This window comes from Anser brachyrhynchus, assembly GCF_964034855.1.
Source record: "Anser brachyrhynchus genome assembly, chromosome: 12".
Lineage (NCBI taxonomy): Eukaryota > Metazoa > Chordata > Aves > Anseriformes > Anatidae > Anser > Anser brachyrhynchus.
The window spans coordinates 11,437,689-11,458,405 of record NC_137707.1 but is presented as its reverse complement, the minus strand read 5'-3'; the positions used below and the strand labels follow the sequence as shown (position 1 = coordinate 11,458,405).

The following is a 20,717-nucleotide window of genomic DNA, read 5'->3' as shown; positions in this document are numbered from 1 at the left end:
AGCAGCAGTAAATGGCCTTGTTGTCCTGCTGCTGTCCATGCCCTGCACCCTTGAGCTGCAAACATGGGGACAGGTACAGAGATTCATGTCCATGCCAACATCTCCACGGTGTGACACCTGTGATGTCCCTGCAGCCCAGCAGAGAGAGAAGAACGCCTGGCTCCAAAATCTTGGGCTAAGAAGGGCAAAACTTCAGCTGCCTTGGGTAGTTGCAGGCTAAGAGAGCCCTGTGCGCTGGGAAGCACGTGGGGGTCAGGGCTTAATCACCATCTCCAACCCACATTTCCAGTCCCCACAATTTGTCCTTTCTATTTATTTCCTGCAGGCTGGGCTGTTTAAACCCTGATAAAGAGTTTATTTGCATTGAAGAGCTCTGCTCTGAGTCCAGTTTCATAAGAGAGAGGGAGGAAAGCCAATTTATCTTTGCTGTCAGCTCACTTATTCGTTTACCACCCTCCTCTCTACTCCAGAATTGCTAAGCCAAAGCCCTTGTGTGCATGATTGCTGGCGACTGGGGCTGTGGGCAGCCGCTGTCCCTGACCTCGCTCTTGGATGGGCAGGAAGGCTGCTTCCCCCTTGTCACAGGTGAGGAGATGCTGGGGAGAATGATCGCCGTGCGCCGCAGTGCCTGCTGCTTTGCTTTGAGATAGAGGGTGCCAATGGCTGGCTGTCCCATGTCCCGCTCTGCTCCAGCCCATTTGCACCCTGTGGGAGAAGTCAATTCCAGTAAAAATGAGGGGGGCAGCAGGGCCCCCCTGAGCCAAGTGTCCGGGATGGTGCAGGGCAGCTGGGCACGGCAGTGGTGCTGCGGGTGGGTGCAGGCCCCTGGCTCTGGGCAGCTCCTTTGCAGCTCACGTACTTCCTCTGCAGCTCCTGGATCCCCACAGCCCCTCAGCAGGACGTGTTATCTGGAGGTGCTGCTGTCAGAGCTGGACTTGCTGCGGCGGTATGTAGTGACGTACCACAGGGAGATGAAGAGACCTGCAGGGGGGCGGTGGCACGGTGGCAGCTGCAGGCTTCCCCATCGCCATAGTGGAAGGATGAAGAGTGGGAAGCTTGCAAGCCCCCAGCAGTTTCCCTCCCCCCGACCTCCTTCCCTGCCCACGTGCTCCCCACTGACCTTGCAGGGAGTTGAGGATAGTGAAGAGGTAGAGCTGGGGGATGAGAAAGACGCCGAAGCTGAAGAAGGCCAGCCCCCAGGTGGTTCCCAGCAGGCAGGTGAGCCCCAGCACCGTTGCCCAGTGCCTTCTCGCCTGCCCCTTCTGGCGCTGGATCCTCCTCAGCATTGCCACCACGGCCACCAGCATCAGCATGTTGAAGAGCAGGATGAGGCCAGCATAGCAGAGGGTGACGCTGTGGGCCAGCCGGCTGGTGAGCCAGCACCTGACAGAGAGACACTCGTGTGGAGACGTGGGCCGGTGCCCCTAACCCAAGGGCTGGGTGTGTGGCAGGGCTTGGTGGTGGAGGGAGGAGGGGAGGGATGCAGCCATCCCCAATCACCCCATGGTGCTGGGAGATGGGGCATCTAGGAGGGAAAAGTGCCCCTGAAGCTGCCTGAGGCCCACAGCTACCAGCTGTGAGGGGGCATGGCAAGAAGGTGCCCCCATCTGTAGTGAGGTGGGGGCCTGCAGGGTTCCAGAGAAATGTCCAAGCTGATAAAAAGTGTCACCTGCAGAGCTATCACCAGCTTGTGCTGGTCCTGGACCCAAGTCAGCTTTGGGTCCTTGGGGTGCATGGGGAACCCGAGGTGCTTGGGGTACATGGGGTACCTGGGGTGCATGGTGAGCCAGCAGCCCCCACACTCACATGTTCATATTCTTGTAGCCGTCAGTGGTGCTGATGAAATGGTGCCCGTAGGTTTCTCCACTGAAGATCAGAACAGCCATCACAACCAGCGTGGGCAGACCTGGGGGCCAAGCAGAGGCTGTGTGGGGCTCGGCTGGGGCAGCGGTGCCGGCGGAAGCCCATGGGAGCCACTCACCCCAAGCAAAGAGGCAGAGCTTGAGGAGGTATTGCTGAATGTAGATGTTGTAGACCTTGACGAGGAGGAGGTAGAGGTGGAAGGCCTCGGCACCCATCCATGCCAGGGAGCTGAGGAGGCTTCCATGGAGCAGGGCAGCAGCGGCCCGGCAGAGCCCCTCGGTGCTGGTGGCCAGCGGCTTGCTCAGCAGGAAGCTGCCATTGAGCAGGAACAGCGCAGCCAGGAGATTCATGTGGATCCTGGTCGTGTTGTCCTGTGGCCTGCGCCTGCAAGAGCAGAGAGGGCAAGGGGGTGCGGGTGAGTGCCTACCAGCCAGCAGGGTATGGCACGGCACAGCACAGCGCATGGCCTGGAGCGGCACGGTGTGGCGTGGCATGTCTCTACCTGAAGAAGCAGCAGAGCAGGAGGGTGCAGAAGGTGGCAGTGGCTGAGATGGAGCAGCCCACAGTGCTGATGTAGGTGAGAGACTCCAGTTCAGGCTGGCTCAGGTTTTGTGCCTGGGTCTGCCCAAGAGAGGTAGGGATAGGGTGAGCCACAGGAAGGTCCCACACAGCACCCACCAGCTGGGAAAATGTGTGTGGGGGGGGGGAATCTTCTTGCAAAAACCACCCCTCCTAGCACTCTCTACACCCCCACGCACACCCACGCACACCCACATCCCCACTGAGCTGCCTGGAGAGCTAAGCAGGGGGAAGACGGGAAGGGAAGAAGGGTTGTGGACCATCAAGACAGCAAAGTAGGTGAGGTGGTGGCAGAGGCAGACAACGGTGCCCTCTTTGTGCTGGGTCTCGCAGCCCTCTCTACTCCAGCTGCCTGCACTGCCGGCGCCTGTGGAAGAGATGCTGTCAGAGGGTGCCCCGGCTCCCCACACGCCACACAGCGGTTGGGAGACAGGCAGGGGCAGGCTTGCTGGCTCCTTGCTGGCCCTGCTCCATCTTCTCCCTTTTTCCCATGGCGAGAGCTGCCTGGGGGCTGGCAGATGATGCCTTCAGGTTGGCACCAAGCTGACCGTCCCCCCATCCTGGCTATGGACACACTTACCAGCTCCAGGCACCCAGAAGACACAGGTTGCATTGGAGGCATCCTGGTGGGAAGGGGATGGAGGAGGTGAGAGATGGGAACAGTCTCTGCTCCCTGGGGAAGAACATTTCCCCCCCCCCCAGATGCAAAGAAACATCCTGATCCTGATGCAAGGAGGGATAAATCTTATCTTTCCCAACTCAGGAGGAAACACAATGTTGGGGATCCCCCACATCTCCAGAGCTTGGCTGTGGCCAGCATTACTGGTGCCCACAGTGGAGCTCTGCTCACCAGCACCATGTTGTGCCAGAACTGGATCGCCACAGGGTTCACGAGCCCAGTCACGGTCCTGTTCTGCAGGAAGGCTCCCAGGATGTGGTTGTTCAGTATAGAGCTGTTCTGCTTATCCTGCAAGAGCCAGGGTTCCTGTGGGGAGTGCCTGAAGACCCCAGGCCCCCGTCGCAGCCCCACAGGACATCCCAACCACAACAGGCAACCTGCGTGGTGCAGGCAATGCATGGCATTTGGGCCACTGTGCTGCTCAGGGTGGCTGGAGAGGTCTCCCCAGGCACCCTCACCCCACCAGCACATGCCCTGGCTCACCAGGAAGATGTAAGGACTGTGGATGTAAATGCAGATGAGCGTCTGCTTCTCCTGTGCCCGGCTTCCCCGCACGAGCTCCTTTGGGAATCTCATGGCGTGCTTGAACTGTGCCATGCTTCGCCCCTTTTTCTGTGCCTCCTGGAAGGGCAGAGAAGGGTTTTGCCACCCAACGCCCAGCCAGCTCAGCAGTACTCTGCCCCACACTGCCCACAAGAGCCACAGGCCTGGGGACCAGGGTGGTGCCCTGGCTGCCCCCCGGCACAGCCACCCCAGTTCAGCGTCACTCCACAGCATTCCCCAGCTCTGGTGGCAGCTCCAGCCCAGTGCAGCACACCCCCAGCTCCACCGTGGTGTCGGAGCTGCTTGTGGACATGCAGGCATTGCAGCTGCTCCAAGTCCCGATGCTGAAGACCCCCCAACCTGCAACACAAGCACAGGCTGGGGCTGCAGGCGGAAGGACACGTAGAAGTTCACCCCATCTGGTGGGGGGGGGGGCAAGCAGAGAGCAGAGGGCATTGCACCAGGATGCTTTCCCCGTGGGGTGTCGTGCTTTGGGAGGTGCCCCCAGAGTGTCTCTGCTCCCCCAGGTCCCACGCAGGGGTCCCAGCTAACACACGGGCACCCACACTAGAGCTCCTGGGAAAGCCGCTTTGTTCTGCAGCAGCTACACTTTGCAAGGAAGGGAACTTGGCTGGAGCGACCCGACCACAAAGCCGAGGAAGTCTCGCCGTCTCTGGTGCAGGAAGTGCTGCGGAGCTGCCTCTGCTCTGTTCTGCAGAAGTGGCCCCAGTGCTGTCCGCCGTCCTTTGCATCTCCCTCTTTGTTGAGCAAAGCCACGGCTCGGGGCTTCTTGTTTTGTAAAATCAGCCCTTCAGGCCCAAACGGCACAGGGGGCTGGCTGAAAACCCCGGCTTTCTGCAAGTGCACAGCAGAAGCCCCCCAGTGTCGGTGCTGGGGATCTGCAGCCTGCTCGCCTGGGGCAGCCCCGACAGAGCCGCGTCTCCCGGGGTTTGGCTTGTGTAAAGCACACTCAGAAGGTGCCAAAAACCAACCTGCTCCTCGTCAACCCTGGCAGAGGTGAACGAGAGCCACCCCGGCATCCCCCTAGAGCCTCCCGTGCAGGGAGGAGGGATGGAGGGGCCAATGCTGTGTGCATGCTGCAGGAAGAGCCCGGCAACACAGGGGTACTGACCGTACTGCTGGTGACATTTAAACCTTTGAAGCTGTCTGCCGTGATACTAAACACATGGGTCTCGACCAGTCTGGCCTTGTAGTGCCATCCCCGCTTGCCAGGTTTGCTGCAGGCTAGCACCTGCTCAAGCTGATTTAACCTGCAAGGGGAAAAGGAGGGCTTGTGGGACAGGGTGCAGTGCGAAGCGGCCCCTGAGGCTGCGGGGGATGTGGAGGGCCTGGGGACAGCAGGGATGAAGCTGCCACTCACCTGTCCTGGTTGTACTGGGGGCTGTGCTGCTCCAGCCCCTCAGACAGGTGGTGCGTGAAGTTCTGTATATCCTCTATCTCTGTGAGAAGTGTTTTGGGAGCTGAGCCTCAATGCACAGCACCCTTCCCCACTCTCCATCCCCCTCTCACCCCAGTCTTCTCCAGTCCTCCCCTTCCCCCCCAAGCTGGGAAGTCCCAAATGGCCCCCAAACCACCCAGCTAAGACCAGCAGGCATCATCTCCAGACTGCTGCTGGCAGCAGGGTGGCACGCGGAAGATCTACAGGAGATGCCCCTACCTTGGCATGGCAAGACAGACTCAGCGAAGCAGAGGACGAGGGTGGTCAGCAGCAGGGTGGACATCTCCACACTTTTCTCTGCTCCTGTGGAAGGTACCCAGGAGCCCTTGGCCACCACTCAGTCGCAGGGTGGGCCCTTTCCCACATGCCGAGGGCACGTGGAGCTCCATGGCTGGGGGCAGAATGAGGACAGGGCCCAGGTGGCGTTGCTTGGAGCCCCAAGGGGGATGTTGTGGAGACAAAGTCCCAGCCCTGGGATCGCACTTGGGAAGCGCCCAGCCACTGTCTGGCCAGCCTGGGCTGGGACAGGCTGCCATGCAAATCCCTGTGGCGCTGCCACCTGCCATGCAAATCCCTGTGGTGCTGCCACCCGCTCTGCCACAGCACCCGGGCTCACTGGGACTGTCCTGGTCCTGAGCTCCCCAGGAGGAAGCATCCCCAGCACAAGGGTGGAAGGCGCCGAGTAAGATTTGCATCTGTTGCAACGCTGCCCTCATATCTGCTCTCGGCTCCTCCATCTGCAGTGACAACACGAACCCCAAGAGCGGCAGCTCTTGTGAGGGAGAGAGGCTGCAGACCTCAATGTGGTGTACTCCCCATGCACAAATACATGCAGAAATGTCTGTACTGCCATCGGGGCATAGCAGGAGAGACCCTTTTGCATTGCCAAGGCCAGTAGTGACCAGTGCAGCCGGACTTCCCAGAGGTGTCGTGGGCTGGTGATGCACTGTTGTGCTGACACCCCCCGAACACCAAGCCATGACTGCCACAAGCCTCTGCCTGCACGCGGCAGCAGCAGCAATGTCTTGGTCAGCAGGTGGCTGCTCCCCAGGCTGTCCATAGTCGCAGTGCTATAGCAGTGTTTGGCAGCCCACGGCTGGCACTTTGCTGCTACGTCCGTCCCACTGCACAGCCTGCACTCCAGCCTCGCCACACCACCGGTGGGTCGCCACACCACCCGTGGAGGGCCAGCACCCATGAGGGCTCCACGGGCCATCATTCCCCCAAGACAGAGCCAGGAGAGGAAAATGCTGATGCTGAAGGAAAGGGAGCTGGGAGATGCCGCCTGCGGACACCATGGTGAGAAGCAGCTCCTTCCTGTGCTGTGTGCTCAGCCCTGGCCCCAGGAAGCCCCCATGCTGCGCAGGAACCCCTCCTGCCCTCCAACCCCAGGAAGTCCCTAGCTCCTGCAGGGAAGCCCCTACCTGCTGGAGCTGGGCCGGTGGAGCTGCAGCGGTGTTCAGGTGCCTCTGGAGCTGCTGTGCCACAAGCTTGGAGCAGGCACCACAGCTAAGCTGGCGAGCCGCTGGTTATCTCTCTGCATTATGGATCTGTGCAGCAAAAAAGGAAGTGCTCATATGCAGATGAGAAGATTAAATCAGCAGCACTTTCATATTTCCTGCTGCTTATTCTTTGCAGATGCTCTGCTGGGGTCCAGGGTCGCAGCTGGGACACCAGGGGCAGTGTCCCTGGTATGGCCAAACTTCAGCTTTGAGGCTGAAGGCTGTGAGGGCACAGGTCTGCCATTTGGTGTGGCCTGAGGACAATTGCCTCCCAGGTCACATTTGATATAATGGAGTTTCTGCATCAAATCAGCTTCTCACTGCCTCATTAGTAACCCTGGCTCTCCTGCCCTGAACTGTTCTGCGGAGCCTGGCCCCCACCAGCCCCCTCTGCCAGCACCGCAGCTGTGCCAGTGCCAGTTTGCAGCCAGAACCAGGGAATGGGGAAAGACCTCTGAGGCCAAAGGCAGGTGATGGAGAGGAGCTCCACATGGCGAGGCTGGATGGCACAGTCTGATGCCGCAGCTACTGCTGGCCAGACCCACCCACATGCTGCCCTTTGCACAGCACCTTGCCATGACAGAGCAATGCCCAAATGGTGCCAGCTGGCCCAGCCAAAGGAGAACACATCTTTCTTTTTATCAAAAAGATCTGTTTGCCCCCAGAAAGCTTCACCCTGCAGCCCAGAGGCGGCTACCTTCAGCCTGCAGGCACCCAGCACCACTGGCACTGCAGGTCATGTCAGGGACTGGCATGCGGGCTACCCCAGCCAGCGGCGGCAGGGAATGCAGTCACAGATGTGTAACCAGATTTCTTTCTCACAGCTCCTGTTGAAGGCAGCTTTGATGGAGGTGAGCAGCCAGAAGAGAAGCCCAGCCCAAATTCACGGGCCCTCTGTGAGATGAATTTGCCTGGACTCAGCCGTGCCAGTACCCGTCACTGGGCAGCGATGCTGGCTGACCCACACAGGGTCCCTGGCACCTGCAGCCACCCATGCAATGAGTCTCCAGGTCTCAGCCCATGGAGTGGCACAACCACTGGCCTCCATCCTGAAGACGGGAGCCCTTTGGGGTGGATTTAGTGGAGGACTGCTGGGCACGGTCAGGCACTTGCTGCTTTTGGGACAAGCTGTGAATACCACAAAAGGACTTACTGCTGCAGAAGGTCCTTGAGCCTTCTGGTGTCACCACGATGACACTTTCAAAGCAAGCAGTTAAGAAACACTTCGAGTATTTCATCTGAGCATTTTCTGAAGAAAATTCAAGAAAGTTCTTGGTACAACTGGCTGTTTCCTCAAACAGGACTTTCAGCATTACTTTCTTCAAATAACTTCTGCTCCCAGCTAAAAGGAAGAAGTTCACTTCCAACCTCAATGTCTTCTGAACTTGGCATCAGCTCTTCCTCCCCTCTGCACTGCTCAGTTTGCCAATGAAAAGCTCTGACAGGTTTCCAAGCCTGTTTCAGTGCCAGAAGGGCCAGCAGCTCCGGAAGCAGGTAAAAGTACAGCCTGCCGGCCAGCACAGCAGCGCAGGCCAGCCCCTCCTCAAACTGCCTGCAAAATCATTTTTCTCCAAGGCAAATTGCAGTGAAGGAGCGTGGGAGAGCAAACCCTCTTCCCTGGTGTTTTGAGGCAGCTTCCAGTGGAAAAATACTAGGCTTTGAGGGAAAGGGTGAAAACACACACAGGCAACTTCAGCTTTGTTTTAACTTGATTTTCCCTGCTCGCCTGACCTGGGGGACTGTTGGGCATCAGCACTGCATCCCTTCCCATGGGAAACAAGTGCTCAGGGCCACGTACATTTCAGAACTGTTGGCTGGAAAACCTCCAGTGAAAGGAAAAATATCCAGGGAAAATGGCATTGCGGTGGTAAGACGATCCAGGAGAGGAATACCATGATGTGAAATGCTTCTGGATGGAGAGGACCTGAACATCGTTGGGTGCATCACAACCACCCAGAGACTTTGCTGTCTGGTGAAAAGCTGGGCTGGCACTTGTGCCCTCCATTGGGATGGAAATCAGCTCCGGCAAAGCATGCTTCCTCCTTCCAGTGGCCAGCCTCCATATCTAATGGCAATCCTAAGCTTTCCCACTATCCTGTTTTGGAACAAAACCTTTTGGTTAGGGTTGTTGTTGCTTGGTTGGAGCAGGGCAGAGCCAGCGCTAGGACACACAGCACTGTGTGGCCATCCTGGACCTGCTCACCTGCAGGGACCCATGGCGGGCCATCCCATCACTACGAGGACCCCGAAACACAGCACTATGTCCCACGGAGCAGGGAGGAATCCGGTGAAAACCTCTGCAGTTGAGGGTGGGGCAAGTGATCTTCAGCCAGAGCCCCTAAACGGCAGATCTGGAGTGGCGTGACGCCCCCAGGAGCACACAGAGCCAGGATGAAGGTGTGTGGGAGCTGCTCCTGCAGCCAGCCTCCAGCGCTGCAGCTCCAACAGCTCTCCAAGTGCTCGATCCCTCAGACGAAGGCAGGCAGCTGCAGCCCCACATGCGCGGCCTCAGGTTTGCATGTGAACGCGCCCACAGGTGAGCACACACCGTTGCAGTCCCTCCATGGAGCACGCTCACGAGCAGACCCCCCAAGAGCGAGCGCACGCCTGCGAGTACCCGCAGGCAAGCACAACCGCACGCGCAGCCGGGCAGATGCGTGCAGCACAGCCGCCCGCTCGTGCCCTCACGCCCATCCTTGTGCGAACACTCGCAGCTCGCTCGTGTGCGGGTGCCGCTGTGCGCGCCCAGACGCCCGCCACGCGGCCGCGCGCAGGGCTCCCCGCAGGGCACCCACGCGCGATGCGGCGCCGCCTTCCTCGCAGCCCCGCCGCGGGCGGGCCCCACGGGCCGAGCACGGAGCCGAGCGGCGCCGCCACCGGCCCCGGCGCAGCGCCGAGAGCGTGGCGTGGCCTGGCCCGGCCCGGGGCGGGGGGCGGGGAGCGGCGGGAGGAGGAGGAGGAGGAGGAGGAGGAGGAGGAGGAGCGGACTCCGCCAGCAGCGCCCCGGCCCGCGCGGGCTGCCCGCACCTCGCCGCTACCCGGTGAGCGGCCGGCACCGGGCGGGGGCGCGGCGCGGCACCGGGCGGGGCGGCGCGGGCAACTTGCAAGAAAGTTTGGTGGGGCAGGGCGGGGGGGGGGGGGGGCGGCCGGGACGGGCTGGGACGGGCCGGGCCGAGTCGGGCTGAGCCGGGCCGAGCCGGGCGGGGCCGGGCGGCGCGGAACCGAACCGGGCCGGGCCGTAGCGGGCCGGGCCGGGCCGGGCGGGGCGGGGCGGGGCGGGGGGCACGAAGGAATGCGGCGGCTCCCGCGGGCCGGGCGCGTCACCAGCGGGCGGCTGAGTGGCAGCGCCCTCGGCCAATGGGGCGTCGCGGCGGACGGGCGGCTCCGCCCCCGCGGGGAGCCCGGGGCGGCCGGCGGGGGGCGCGCGGTGGCACGGGGCGGGGGGGGGGGGGGGGAGCCCGCGGCGGGTCCGGTGCCGCCGGGGCCTCGGTGCGCGGAGCTCGTCCCTGCAGCTCCCCGGTGCCGCGGGACCCAGAGTGCGGTACCGTTCTGCTGTCAGGCCTCTGGCTGCACCTCCCGTGGAGCTCTTCCAAAAGCCAAGCGCTTCGGTGAGTGCCGTCGGAGCACGGCATCGCTGCCCGCCGTGGGCACCCTCCTGGTGCTCGCGCTGCAGAGCCTGGCTGCAGGTCCGGGACCCTGCCTGAGCACCCCCGAGCTGGTGCTTCTGGGACGTGGCAGCCGGCACAGGTGCGTGGCTGGAGCAGGGCAGCCTCAGGTTTGCCCCCTCCATGGTGGCCGCACCACGTGGAGCACATGGTGCAGGGCACGTACTAAGTTTTCACCCACCTTGTTCCCACTGGGAGCTCCTGGATCCACGCGAGGGCTCTGGCAGCACCCCAGCCCTGGCAGCAGCGGGGTTTGCCTAGAGGTGACCCCCGGAGCAGGGTGCTGAGACCGGCATTGGCTCTGGCTCCACGCTGATGGACTGGCAGGCTGCGGGCTGGCTAGCTCTGGCCTCTGTACTTATCCCATTAGGAGGTGTAGCAACCTCCCATTGAGGTTTCCTGGGTTGGTTTCCCTTTTTGGCAGAGCCCAGGGCTTCCCTGCTGCACCGAGGTCATTTCACAGCTGCAGGCAGCTGGCTTGAGCTTGTTGTTCCCATATTACTGTAGAGCGCATCCTGCCACCTCCGCACTCATCCTCCTGCCTTCAGTGCTGAGGTGAGCTGGCAGAGCCCAGCCTGGCCCTTTGGTGGTGGGGAGAATGCGCGCTCTGCAGTGCCGGCACTCCAGAGACGCTCTGGTTTCAAGCTGGAGTGCACTTCCAACAGCTGCTCCTGCCATCCTCCATCCTGTTGGCACCTTTACCCTTTGCAGGAGCTGTTGGGGCTGCAGCTGGGTCCTGTGATTTGGCCAGCCCTGCTCCCCCAGTAACTCCGAGGGGGCTTGAACACTGGTGTTTTGCAGGAATGGGTCCTGCAGCTGCCCAGGATGGGCAGGACAAGCCCTGGGGTGGGTGCCATCTGCGGCAGAAGGCAGCTGTCCTTGCCTCCTTGCCCCCGCAGTGAAATGGCTGACCCCATCCTGCCCCGACCTTTGCTGTTGGCACCTGCAGGGGGTGATGGCATGGGGGTCCCATCTGCCCTCCCTCCCCCTCAGAAGAGACTCAGGGTGGCAGAACCACCTCCTGCCCCATGTGCATCCCTGTCACGCACCGGGCACTCTGCAAGTGTGACCTGTGGAGCCAAACCAGGGTAAGGTGCCAATGGCTGGGTGGTGAGTCCTTGCTGGGGACACCACTCACGGGGGACCCTGCTGGGGTCATTACTTGGGTCCTTGCTGAGGTCTTCACCAGGAATTTCTCTGAGGATGCCATTGGGGTCCTCAATGGGGATTTGTCCGGTCACATCCCTTGGGTCCTTGCTGGATGCCTTCTTGGGGACCTCACTGGGGAATGTCACCAGGGTCCTTGCTTGGGTCATTGCTAGGGACCTCACTAGAGATCTCAAGGCTTAGTGTGCCGCCTCCCAAAATGAGCCATATGCCAGTATCTGGTGCCAGGGGATGCCTCTCAGGATGATCCCAGGAGGTAGGTGGTGGCTGTCCCTATGTCCCCACATAGGCCATGCCACCCCCTTCCATCTGAGCATTTCAGCTCCTCCCTCTCCCTCTCCAGCCGCTGCGTGGGCTCTCCTGACACCTCCTCTTTCCCACAGGACCCCACGTCAGAGGGGACACCCCGACAGTGACGGCAAAGGTGATGCAACTGCCCTAGGGCCCACACCAGGGAGGTCTGCCATGAGCCAGAGCGGGGCCTCACGCCTGGCCGGCTCACCCCAGCTCCACGGGGGCTCACTGCTGGCCCTGCTGGGCCCCGAGCGGGGCAGCGGGGGCGAGCTGGCCCCTGCCTCATCCCCTCCCTCGCCACCCAGCGGGACACCCTCACCCGGGCCCCCGCCAGCCCTGCTGGAGGGGGACTGGGAGGGCAGGGAAGAGCTGCGGCTGCGGGAGCTGGAGGAGGCACGGGCACGGGCGGCCCAGATGGAGAAGACGATGCGGTGGTGGTCAGACTGCACAGCCAACTGGCGGGAGAAGTGGAGCAAGGTGCGGGCCGAGCGCAACCGGGCGCGCGAGGAGGTGCGGCAGCTGCGGCACCGCCTGGAGGCCCTCACCAAGGAGCTGGCTGGCTTGCGCCGCGAGCGCCAAGAAGGGCTGCAGGAGCGCCAGCAGCTGGGCCGGCAGCTGGCACGCCTCCGTGGCCGGGACCACAGCCCCGACACCGACACCAATGGAGATGGTGAGGCTGACACCGAACGGGAGCCCGTGCGCGACGTGGGGGCCGAGGCGCCTCCCAAAGCCAAGGTGAAGCTGCGGGCGCTGCCCCTGCCGGGGCCAGGGGGGAGGCAAGGGGGGAAATCCTGAGAATTGGGAAAAGGTAGGCATTGCAGGAGTTGGGAATGGGATGGGGGTCCTGCAGCCAGTGGGGCCAGATGGCATAGCGCCAGGCAGCAGAGTTCTCCCAGGTGGGGTGGTACTGCTGAGAGCACGGCAGGTTGGGGCCTGAGCCCCTGGGAGTGGTGGGGTGGGGGAGTGTCACCAGACGGACAGGGTCGTGAGCAATGGGCATAGGGTGATGTGATAGGGAGGGATCACAAAATTGTCAAAATGGGGCTTCAGCAGGGTCACCCGCAGCACCTGCATGTAAGAAAAGAAGAGCCTACTAGGCACCATTGTAGAAAAATCCCCTAATCCCTTTCTAGGAACTCAACATGCCAGGGCGCCTTTCTTAGGTGCCTGTATACTAATGCATGCAGGATGAGGAATAAAGATGTGTTGGGGATGTATGTGCAAATGCAGGGTTATTGTCTTGTTGGGATCATGGAGACGTGGTGGGATTACTCCCATAACGAGTGTTGCAGTGGAGGGATGCAGGCTGTTTAGGAAGGACTGGCTGGGAAGATGAGGAGGGGCTGAAAGCCGCTGCGTGGGAGAGCAGCTGGAGCGCATGAAGCTTTGCTTGGGAATTTCTGGACTTCTGGTTTAAGATTAAAGAGATGAGAGGTAAAGGAGGTACAGGTGACCTTATAGTGCATGTCTGCTGCACGCCGCCTCACCAGGTAGAACGAGCAGATGAGGCCCTCTACAGACAGACAGAAGCAGCATTACATTCGCAGGCCCTGGACCTCATGGGAGACTTTAAGCACCCTGACATCTGTTGGAGGGACAAGACACCAGGACATAAACAATCGAGGAAGTTCCTGGAATGCACTGATGAGAGCTTCCTTCTCCAAGTGATAGGAGAGCCAATGAGGAGAGGTGGTCTGCTGGACCTCATGCTCACCAGGTTGTTGGGGACATAAAGGTAAAAGGCAGCCTTGGCTGCAGCGACTATGGGATGGCGGAGTTCAGGCTCCTTAGGGCAGTGAGGAAGATGCACAGCAAGCTCACTATCCTGGACTTGAGGAAAGCAGACTATGGCCTCTTTAGGGATCTCCTTGGTGGAGTACTGTGGAATAAAACCCTGGAGGGAAGAGGAGTCCAAGGAAGCTGGTTAATATTCAAAGACCACCTCCTCCAAGCTCAGAGGCAATTCATCTCAACAAAGAGGAAGTCAGACAAAAATGCCAGGAGGCCCGCATGGATGAAAAAGAAGCTCCTGGTCAAACTCAAACACAAAAAAAGGCATAGAGAGGATGGAAGCAAGGATGGGTAGCCCTGCAGGAATACAGAGACATTGTCTGAGCCTCCAGGGATGAAATTAGGAAAGCTAAAGCCTAAACAGAATTGAGTCTGGCTGCTGGGACAAGAGTGATGGAATAGCTAGTCCCGGAAACCATTTCCAGGTACATGGAGGACAAGAAAACCTCCAGGAGCAGTCAGTGTTGCTTCACCAAGGGAAAGTCATGCATTATCAACCTGATAAACTTATGTGATTAAACAACTGCCCTGATAGATGTTGGGAGAGGAGTGGGCGCTGTCTGCCTGTGTTTCCAGAAGGCCTTTAACACTGTCCCCTGTCAGGTCCTCACAGAGGAGCTGTTGGTGCAGGGTCTGGATGGGCAGACTGAGGTGGGTTGAAGCCTGGCTGAATGCCTGGGCCCGGGGCCTGGTGATCAACGGTGCCAAGAACGGCTGGAGGCCAGTGATGAGCGGTGTACCCCAGGGATTGATACTGGGTCCGGTTCTGCTTAAGATCTGCATTAACGAAGATCCGATAGGGCAGAGGACGCCCTCAGTGGGTGTGCAGATGACACAAAGGCGGGAGGAGGGGCTGATGCGCCTGAGGGTCATGGTGCCATCCAGAGGGTCCTGGGCAGGCTGGAGATACGGTCTGCCTCCTGCAGTTCAACAAGGGCAAGAACCAGGTGGTGGCCCTGGGGAGGGAGAAGCCCAGGCCCTGGGACATGTTGGGGGCCACCCAGCTGGGAAGCAGCCTGACAGAAAAGGACCTGGGGGTCCTGGTGGACACCAGGGTGAGCATGAGGCTGCAATGTGCCCTGATGGCAAAGGTGGCCCGCAGTGTCCTGGGCTGCATTAGGAGTGTTGTCAGCAGGTCAAGGTGATCCTGCCCCTGTTCTGTTCAGCAGTGGTGAGGTTACACCTGGAGTGCTGGGTACAGTTCTGGGCCCCCAAGTGCAAGAGAGCCATGGACAGACTGGAGAGAGTCAAAGGAGGGGCAAGAAGATGATGAAGGCGCTAGAGCAACACTCCTGTGAGGAAAGGCTGAGAGAATCAGGACTGTTCAGCATGGAGAAGAGGAGGCTCAGGGGGATCTCATCAATGTCTATAAATACCTGAAGGGAGGCTGCAATGAGGATGGAGTTCGCTCTTTTCTTTCAGACACTTTTTTTTTTTTCAGATCCCTCTCAGAGCAGAGCAGCTGGCCCAGGACTCTCAAAACCCTGTGCAGTGAGATGGCCTCAGAACTGCACCAGGTCCCTTTCCTGGGGCTTTTTCTTTGGAGGCATTGACCAAAATTCAGTGCCCAGATACAGGGGACCATGCCATCAGGAATGCTGCTGGCATTTCCAAGGGGAAGCTCAAGCAGCAGTGTGTCCGTGTGGGTTTTAGGCAGAGGTCTGTGCTGGAAGAGGGGGACCTGGGAGGAGGAACCAGAGCTACCCCAGGGATGAGCCCAGGTCCTCGGGCTGTGGCTCTGCTGCCATCTGCTCAGTCAAGGTGAAACACTGCACAGGAGCAGAAGTGGCATCTTGGGAAACTGTATCATGATGGTTCAGTACATCTGACTGCATGGCTGCTGAGGGTGAAATCTGAGAACAAACTAACAAATAGGCATGGATAATTGTGCTGTGGTAGCTGGTGTATATGTGTAGCAGGCACAGGCTGTCCAGGGGATTGCCCCATGTTCTGCAGTGGACTGAGCTTACAGTTAATGGCTGTAAGCCGTATTCAGCGCTGAAACCAGGAAATTTCTGGTGTAAGAACTCAAAGGAATCAGTTTGCACATTTTTAAGCAGGAAAAGTAAACATCATCGTGCTGCACTGCTGGAGGCCACAGCATCTGTAGCAGGGGTGTGTTGTTGAGTTTGGTACAGCTTTGCCAGAAAACATTGTTCTCTGCTTGCGGCTCTGCAGCCTCCCCTGGCTTCCTGTGCAACCACCATAGAGCCTCACCAGGGGTCTCAGCACACAGCCCCTGCATCCCAAACACCCCATGGTAAGCAGAAACAGCCAGCATGGGCTCTCTACTTGGCTCCTGAGGACGTCATGTTGCTGGAAAACAGATTGCTGGGAAAAAAAATCATGTGATTTGAGGAGGGAGAGGAGGATGGTGGGGACCCATCCCTTGTGGGCACATCCCTGCAGCTCCCCTGACAGGAGCCCCGCAGTGATGGGGACAAACCCGCAGCCTCTTGCAGCCAGGAGCATCCCTGCAGCAGCTCCCAGCTGTGATTTCGTCCACGGGTATTTCCCGAGACCAGGAGCAGCTCTCCTCTCTGGGAGGTCTTGCTGTCAACAGGGTTGGCTCACTCTTCACCAGCCAGCTATGCCGACAGCCCCAGGAGCAAGCAGGGCTTTGATAGTGACCCGGCTGCAGTGCTGTACACACCCACCCATGGATTTTGTGGATGTGCAAAAAGCACAAGCAAGCAAACATTGAGAGGGGGTTTCTGCAGCAAGCTGACTTGCCGTGCACTCCTGGAGCCTGGTTAAAAATCTCAGTGGCATGGTGGTCACAGTCAGATTGGTGTAATAAGTCAGTACTACCCGTCCCTAATACAGCACAGTACATGGAGCAAGGTGCAGAGGTTGGAGGCAGAAAGTGTGGTGGGTGTGAAAGTGTGAAGATGCACAGGGGCATCCTCATCAGCCTTGATGGGGCTGGTCTGTCAATAAAGGGGGCCCAGGAGGGAAGGATATGGAGCAGGCGCTGGGGATGCTGATGACTATCACACACTGTAGAGCAGTGGCTGGCTTCCATGGTGCATGGGGAGCCAGGGCTGCACCCTTGTTGGGGAAGGCCTTGGCTTCCTGCTCCTGACTCCTTCCTCCCTGTGCTGGGCTGGCTGTGGCACTACAGGAGCTGGAGCTGATGGAGAACATCCTGAAGAGCAAGCAGGAGGGTGCTGAGAGCTGGGAGCAACGGGGTGCCCCGGGCACCCGGGCCTCCTTCTCCCGCCAGGAGCGGAGCCGTCTGCTCTGGGAGGACGTCAGCGTCATTGAGGAGGATGCCACCAAAATCACTGCCCTGAAGCTGAGGCTGGACGAGTCCCAGAAAGTGCTGCTCAAGGAGCGGGAGTGAGTGCTTGGGGCTTCAGGCTTGTGGGGTGCCGTCCAAGCCTGGCTGGCAGCTCTCTCCACTGAGAGGAGATGGACCGCGAGGTCCTGCCAGCTCTCACTGGGGCTGCCTCTCCGCAGGGACAAGCTGGCGCTCAGCAAGAGCATCGAGAAGCTGGAGGGCGAGCTCAGTCAGTGGAAGATCAAGTATGAGGAGCTCAACAAGAACAAGCAGGAGGTGATGAAGCAGGTGAGTGAGGTATCCAGAGGCTGGGGGGGCATGTCCCTGTGGTAGTGCCACTGATCCAGCTACTCTGGTCCTTCCCCAGAGGTCTGGAGACTCCAGGACTTGCTAGAGGTGGCAGTTGTGGAGTGGCCAAGGGGGACGCATCCCCCCAGCCTAGAGGGGACTGTGGAGACAGAACAGGGCAGTGGGAGCTCAACTGGTGCCGGGTGGGTGGTCACTGTGTGACTCAGGTGCTGTATCCCCCTTGCAGCTGAACATCCTCAAGGAGATCCACCAGGATGAGTTGGGACGCATCTCGGAGGACCTGGAGGACGAACTGGGTGCTCGCTCCAGCATGGACAAGAAGCTGGCGGAGCTGCGCATGGAGGTGAGGCTGGGTGGTGGGGGGCAGCTGGGGCACTCCAATAAGAGAGGAGAGGGTATGGAGGAGCAGGGGAACCTCTGCTACCCCGGGCTACCCTGCGTCCCCTGCCCAGATGGAGCGGCTGCAGGCAGAGAACGCAGCTGAGTGGGGCCGGCGGGAGCGGCTGGAGACTGAGAAGCTCAACCTGGAGCGGGAGAACAAGAAGCTGCGGGCACAGATCGAGGACCTAGAGGAGGTGCTGGCTCGCAAGCGGCGCCAGACGGCCAGTGCCCTGGACACCGACCTCAAAACCATCCAGGCCGAGCTCTTTGAAAAGAACAAGGTGTGATGGGCAATCCCACCCTGGGCCTCCCCAGCCCTGTGCCGCTCCCTCCGAGGGAGCCCTGGGTCCCTGCGTGCCCCTGTCACTTCAGAGGTGGCTCAGCGTCCTTCAGGACCTCCTCCCAAACTCTGCCTTCACCCTTCATTTAGGGGGCAGCAGTGACCCCATCTCTGTTCTGTTACTGCTCCTCCATCATGGGGGGTGGTGGGAGAGGTCCCTGGGGAGGAAGAGGGGCTGCTGGGGGAGTACCCGCAGAGCGGCCGTGCTCAGCCCCCCTTCCTGCTGCAGGAGCTGGCCGACCTGAAACACATCCACACCAAGCTGAAGAAGCAGTACCAGGAGAAGATGGCTGAACTGGCCCACGCCAACCGCCGTGTGGAACAACATGAGGGCGAGGTGAAGAAGCTGCGCCTGAGGGTGGAGGAGCTGAAGAAGGAGCTGGCCCAAGCTGAGGACGAGGTGAGCCCCTGTGGGCAGCACACCCCGGGGAGGGGGTGGCTCTGCTTGTTCCATGGCTGCAGACAGCCCCATCCCTGTCCTTGTCCCCTCCCGCAGCTGGATGAGGCCCACAACCAGGCACGGAAGCTGCAGAGATCGCTGGACGAACAGACGGAGCAGAGCGAGAGCTTCCAGGTGCAGCTGGAGCACCTGCAGTCCCGGTGAGCAGGCTCAGAGGGCGTGACGGGCTGAGGAGGACACAAGGGCGGGCTGGTGTGCTCCCTGCAGCTGTCCCTCCACCAGCACCTCCAAGCGTTGTCTGACTGTGGCTGCAGGGGCTAAGCGCTCCCAGCACATCCTTGGAGCAGCGTTTGCGCCAGTGGAAACTGGCTGACCTGCCTCTCCCAGTTAAACCAGAATGAGGCTCCTGCAGACCAGTGCAGCCTGGCTTCGTTGGGATTTCACCTGATGATGCCCAGGGTCAGGGCAGCACAAACAAGGCTGGGGAAGCGGCAGCTGAGCCTAGGCTGCATTCTCTGTCCTGGGCTCCTCGGCTGGAGGTGAGGGGAAGGGCTGTGCTGGGACCAGCCAGCAGCGATGTCCCCAGAGCTGGGGAGGTGTCCTGCCCCGAGCGGTCAGGGTGCTCAGGCCTTTTGTCCTAATGGAGAGCACCTTTGTCCCCATCTGGGATTGTCCCACTGAGACATTCAACAATACAAATCACAGAGCTCAAGACTCTGAAGGTTTTTGCAGGTACAGGTTTTTGCCTGTACTGCGTTCTCCTGGCCCCTGCCTGGCTCTGATCCTGAGCAACTGCTGGGGCGCCTCCATCCCTGTCCCTGGGTGGCACAGGCTGCCCTGGGCAGACCTGAGCCCGAGGAGTAGCAGCAATGCAGGGATAGGGAGCCAGCAGCCACTGAAAAGGCCTCAGGTTTTATTGCTCTTAAAACCTTTTCACTGGCCTCACTTTGCTTCTCCAGCAATAAAGCGATGAAATGGCCATGAGAGAGATCAATTCTGCTCCAAAACTTCTCCGGGAGGTACTTGGGGAGTTTGTTTTATAATCTTCCTTTATTTTATTGGGACATCTTCATTAAATCATAGAGGAGTAATGGAGGCTTCATCTTCCCCCTCTCCCTGCCCCTCCAGCACACTCACCCTGAATAATTCATGCTTTCCAGTAAAATGCAGCAAACAACCAGGGAACGATGGGAGAGCTGTGTCTTTGCAGTCCTGGGCCCTTGATTTCAAATTTGCCCCATAAATCTTCGCTGATGAATTTTAATGCAGGAGTGAGTGAGGAGCTAAAAACACTGAGCTTCCTGTTGACTGGGCCATTACGACGCTGAGCCTGTGACTTGGCTGCACATCAGGACTTTCGGGGTTGCTCCATGGGAGAAGTCCCTAGCTGCTGGGTTTGCAGATGGGGAAACTGAGGCACATCCCATGGGGATGTGATGGTGCCTCTCTGGTTTGGGTCCAAGTTCCCAGACTTGGTGGGCACCCCATGAGTTGGGGGGGGTGGGTGGGATGAGGCAGGGGCTTCACCCTGCTGCCAGCCCTGGCATCTCTCCCTCTGCAGGCTGCGGCGGCAGCAGAGCACACCGCTCTTTGGCAAGATGCGCAGCACCCGCTTCGGCCCCGATGACCCTGGGGATGGCACCAGTGACCCTGACGAAGATGAGGACCTGCAGATACAAGTGCCCTAGTGCCTGGGGCTGGGGCAGCACCCCAGCCGTCACTGCCATGGGCATGTCCTGTGGTGGTTCCCTGCCAACAAGTGCCTGTCACCACCAGGCTCATCGCGAACCACATTCCACCCACATCACCTGCGCTATGACCCTAATATGGATGGGGAAACTGAGGAACAGAGCAGCAGGAAGATTCTTGCCTGGGGATGTCCTGAGCCTGCTGCCTCCACTTCTTGGACAGTATCTGATGCCCCTTGGCTGCCAGCTACCCCTGGAACAGATGTGGGTACAAAACTAAGCATCAACTGAGCAGACCAGGAGGAGGAAGCCTGGAGTGGAGAGGGGCACCGTGCTGAGTGGGGTGAACCAGGGCCCTGCAGCCAGTCAGGCTCTCCTGCCCAATTTTATATATATATATATATATATAATATGTATGTATGTATTTGTATATGATTTTTTATTATAAATACAGAGCTCAGAGGGGCCCAGGCTCTGTTGGTGTCTTGGGCTGCTGATCTATCTCCACAGCTCCTTGCTGGCAGGCTCAGGGCCCTGCTGCAGGATCGAGAGTGGAGGGACAAAGGTACGCTTGGCCACCACACCGCAGGCAGCACCTGGGGGGATGATGTTTCTCAGCAAGCTGCATGTGGGATGTAGTCTGTGACTGCTCTGGTGGCCCCAGGCGCTTATCCATGGGTGCAGGGGTGCTGGCTGTTGGGTTCTGATCACAGCTCTGCATCCCAGTACCCGCCTGCCAGCCCGGGGAGCCACTAGGGCTTTGGAGGAGCTCAG

The 20,717-nt window shown here is 59.7% G+C and overlaps 2 protein-coding genes across 10 annotated transcripts; one reads left to right on the top strand and one right to left on the bottom strand.

Annotated features, from left to right (window-relative positions):
- Positions 1–298: 298 nt before the first annotated feature.
- Positions 299–11,834, bottom strand: LOC308176861 (adhesion G-protein coupled receptor G5-like). Of its 6 annotated transcripts, none has more exons than XM_080553161.1 (14): positions 10,472–11,834; positions 6,548–6,673; positions 5,343–5,426; positions 5,046–5,124; positions 4,797–4,935; positions 3,605–3,742; positions 3,293–3,409; positions 3,023–3,065; positions 2,703–2,809; positions 2,366–2,484; positions 1,982–2,247; positions 1,807–1,924; positions 1,121–1,383; positions 299–981 (listed from the first exon to the last, which is right to left on the bottom strand). In XM_080553161.1, the coding sequence occupies exons 3-14, from the start codon at positions 5,404–5,406 to the stop codon at positions 905–907; spliced, it is 1,530 nt and encodes a 509-aa protein (XP_080409287.1). In that variant the 5' UTR covers positions 5,407–5,426; positions 6,548–6,673; positions 10,472–11,834; the 3' UTR covers positions 299–904. The 6 variants fall into 6 exon arrangements, with proteins under 6 accessions (XP_080409287.1, XP_080409286.1, XP_080409288.1 ...); XM_080553160.1 differs by lacking the exon at positions 10,472–11,834 and adding an exon at positions 7,323–7,437; XM_080553162.1 differs by lacking the exon at positions 10,472–11,834 and adding an exon at positions 7,323–7,437 and having other exon boundaries at positions 1,807–1,906.
- Positions 9,036–20,415, top strand: CCDC102A (coiled-coil domain containing 102A). 4 transcript variants are annotated; one of them, XM_080553138.1, is made up of 10 exons: positions 9,187–9,666; positions 10,185–10,233; positions 11,841–12,486; positions 16,667–16,884; positions 17,005–17,113; positions 17,361–17,477; positions 17,587–17,796; positions 18,085–18,255; positions 18,352–18,455; positions 19,817–20,415. In XM_080553138.1, the coding sequence occupies exons 1-10, from the start codon at positions 9,189–9,191 to the stop codon at positions 19,941–19,943; spliced, it is 2,229 nt and encodes a 742-aa protein (XP_080409264.1). In that variant the 5' UTR covers positions 9,187–9,188; the 3' UTR covers positions 19,944–20,415. The 4 variants fall into 4 exon arrangements, with proteins under 4 accessions (XP_080409265.1, XP_080409264.1, XP_080409266.1 ...); XM_080553139.1 differs by lacking the exons at positions 9,187–9,666; positions 10,185–10,233 and adding an exon at positions 9,036–9,161; XM_080553140.1 differs by lacking the exon at positions 10,185–10,233 and having other exon boundaries at positions 9,523–9,666.
- Positions 20,416–20,717: the final 302 nt, after the last annotated feature.

Coding starts and splice junctions, on each gene's coding strand:
- LOC308176861 (XM_080553157.1), bottom strand. CDS start 4,120: ATGCCCTCTGCTCTCTGCTTGCCCCCCCCCCCACCAGATGGGGTGAAC. Junction 2,810..3,022: donor CTTCTGGGTGCCTGGAGCTG/GTAAGTGTGTCC, acceptor TCTCTTCCACAG/GCGCCGGCAGTGCAGGCAGC. Junction 1,925..1,981: donor GCTCTGCCTCTTTGCTTGGG/GTGAGTGGCTCC, acceptor AGCCCCACACAG/CCTCTGCTTGGCCCCCAGGT.
- CCDC102A (XM_080553138.1), top strand. CDS start 9,189: ATGGAGCACGCTCACGAGCAGACCCCCCAAGAGCGAGCGCACGCCTGC. Junction 10,234..11,840: donor TCCAAAAGCCAAGCGCTTCG/GTGAGTGCCGTC, acceptor TCTTTCCCACAG/GACCCCACGTCAGAGGGGAC. Junction 17,114..17,360: donor AGCAGGAGGTGATGAAGCAG/GTGAGTGAGGTA, acceptor TCCCCCTTGCAG/CTGAACATCCTCAAGGAGAT.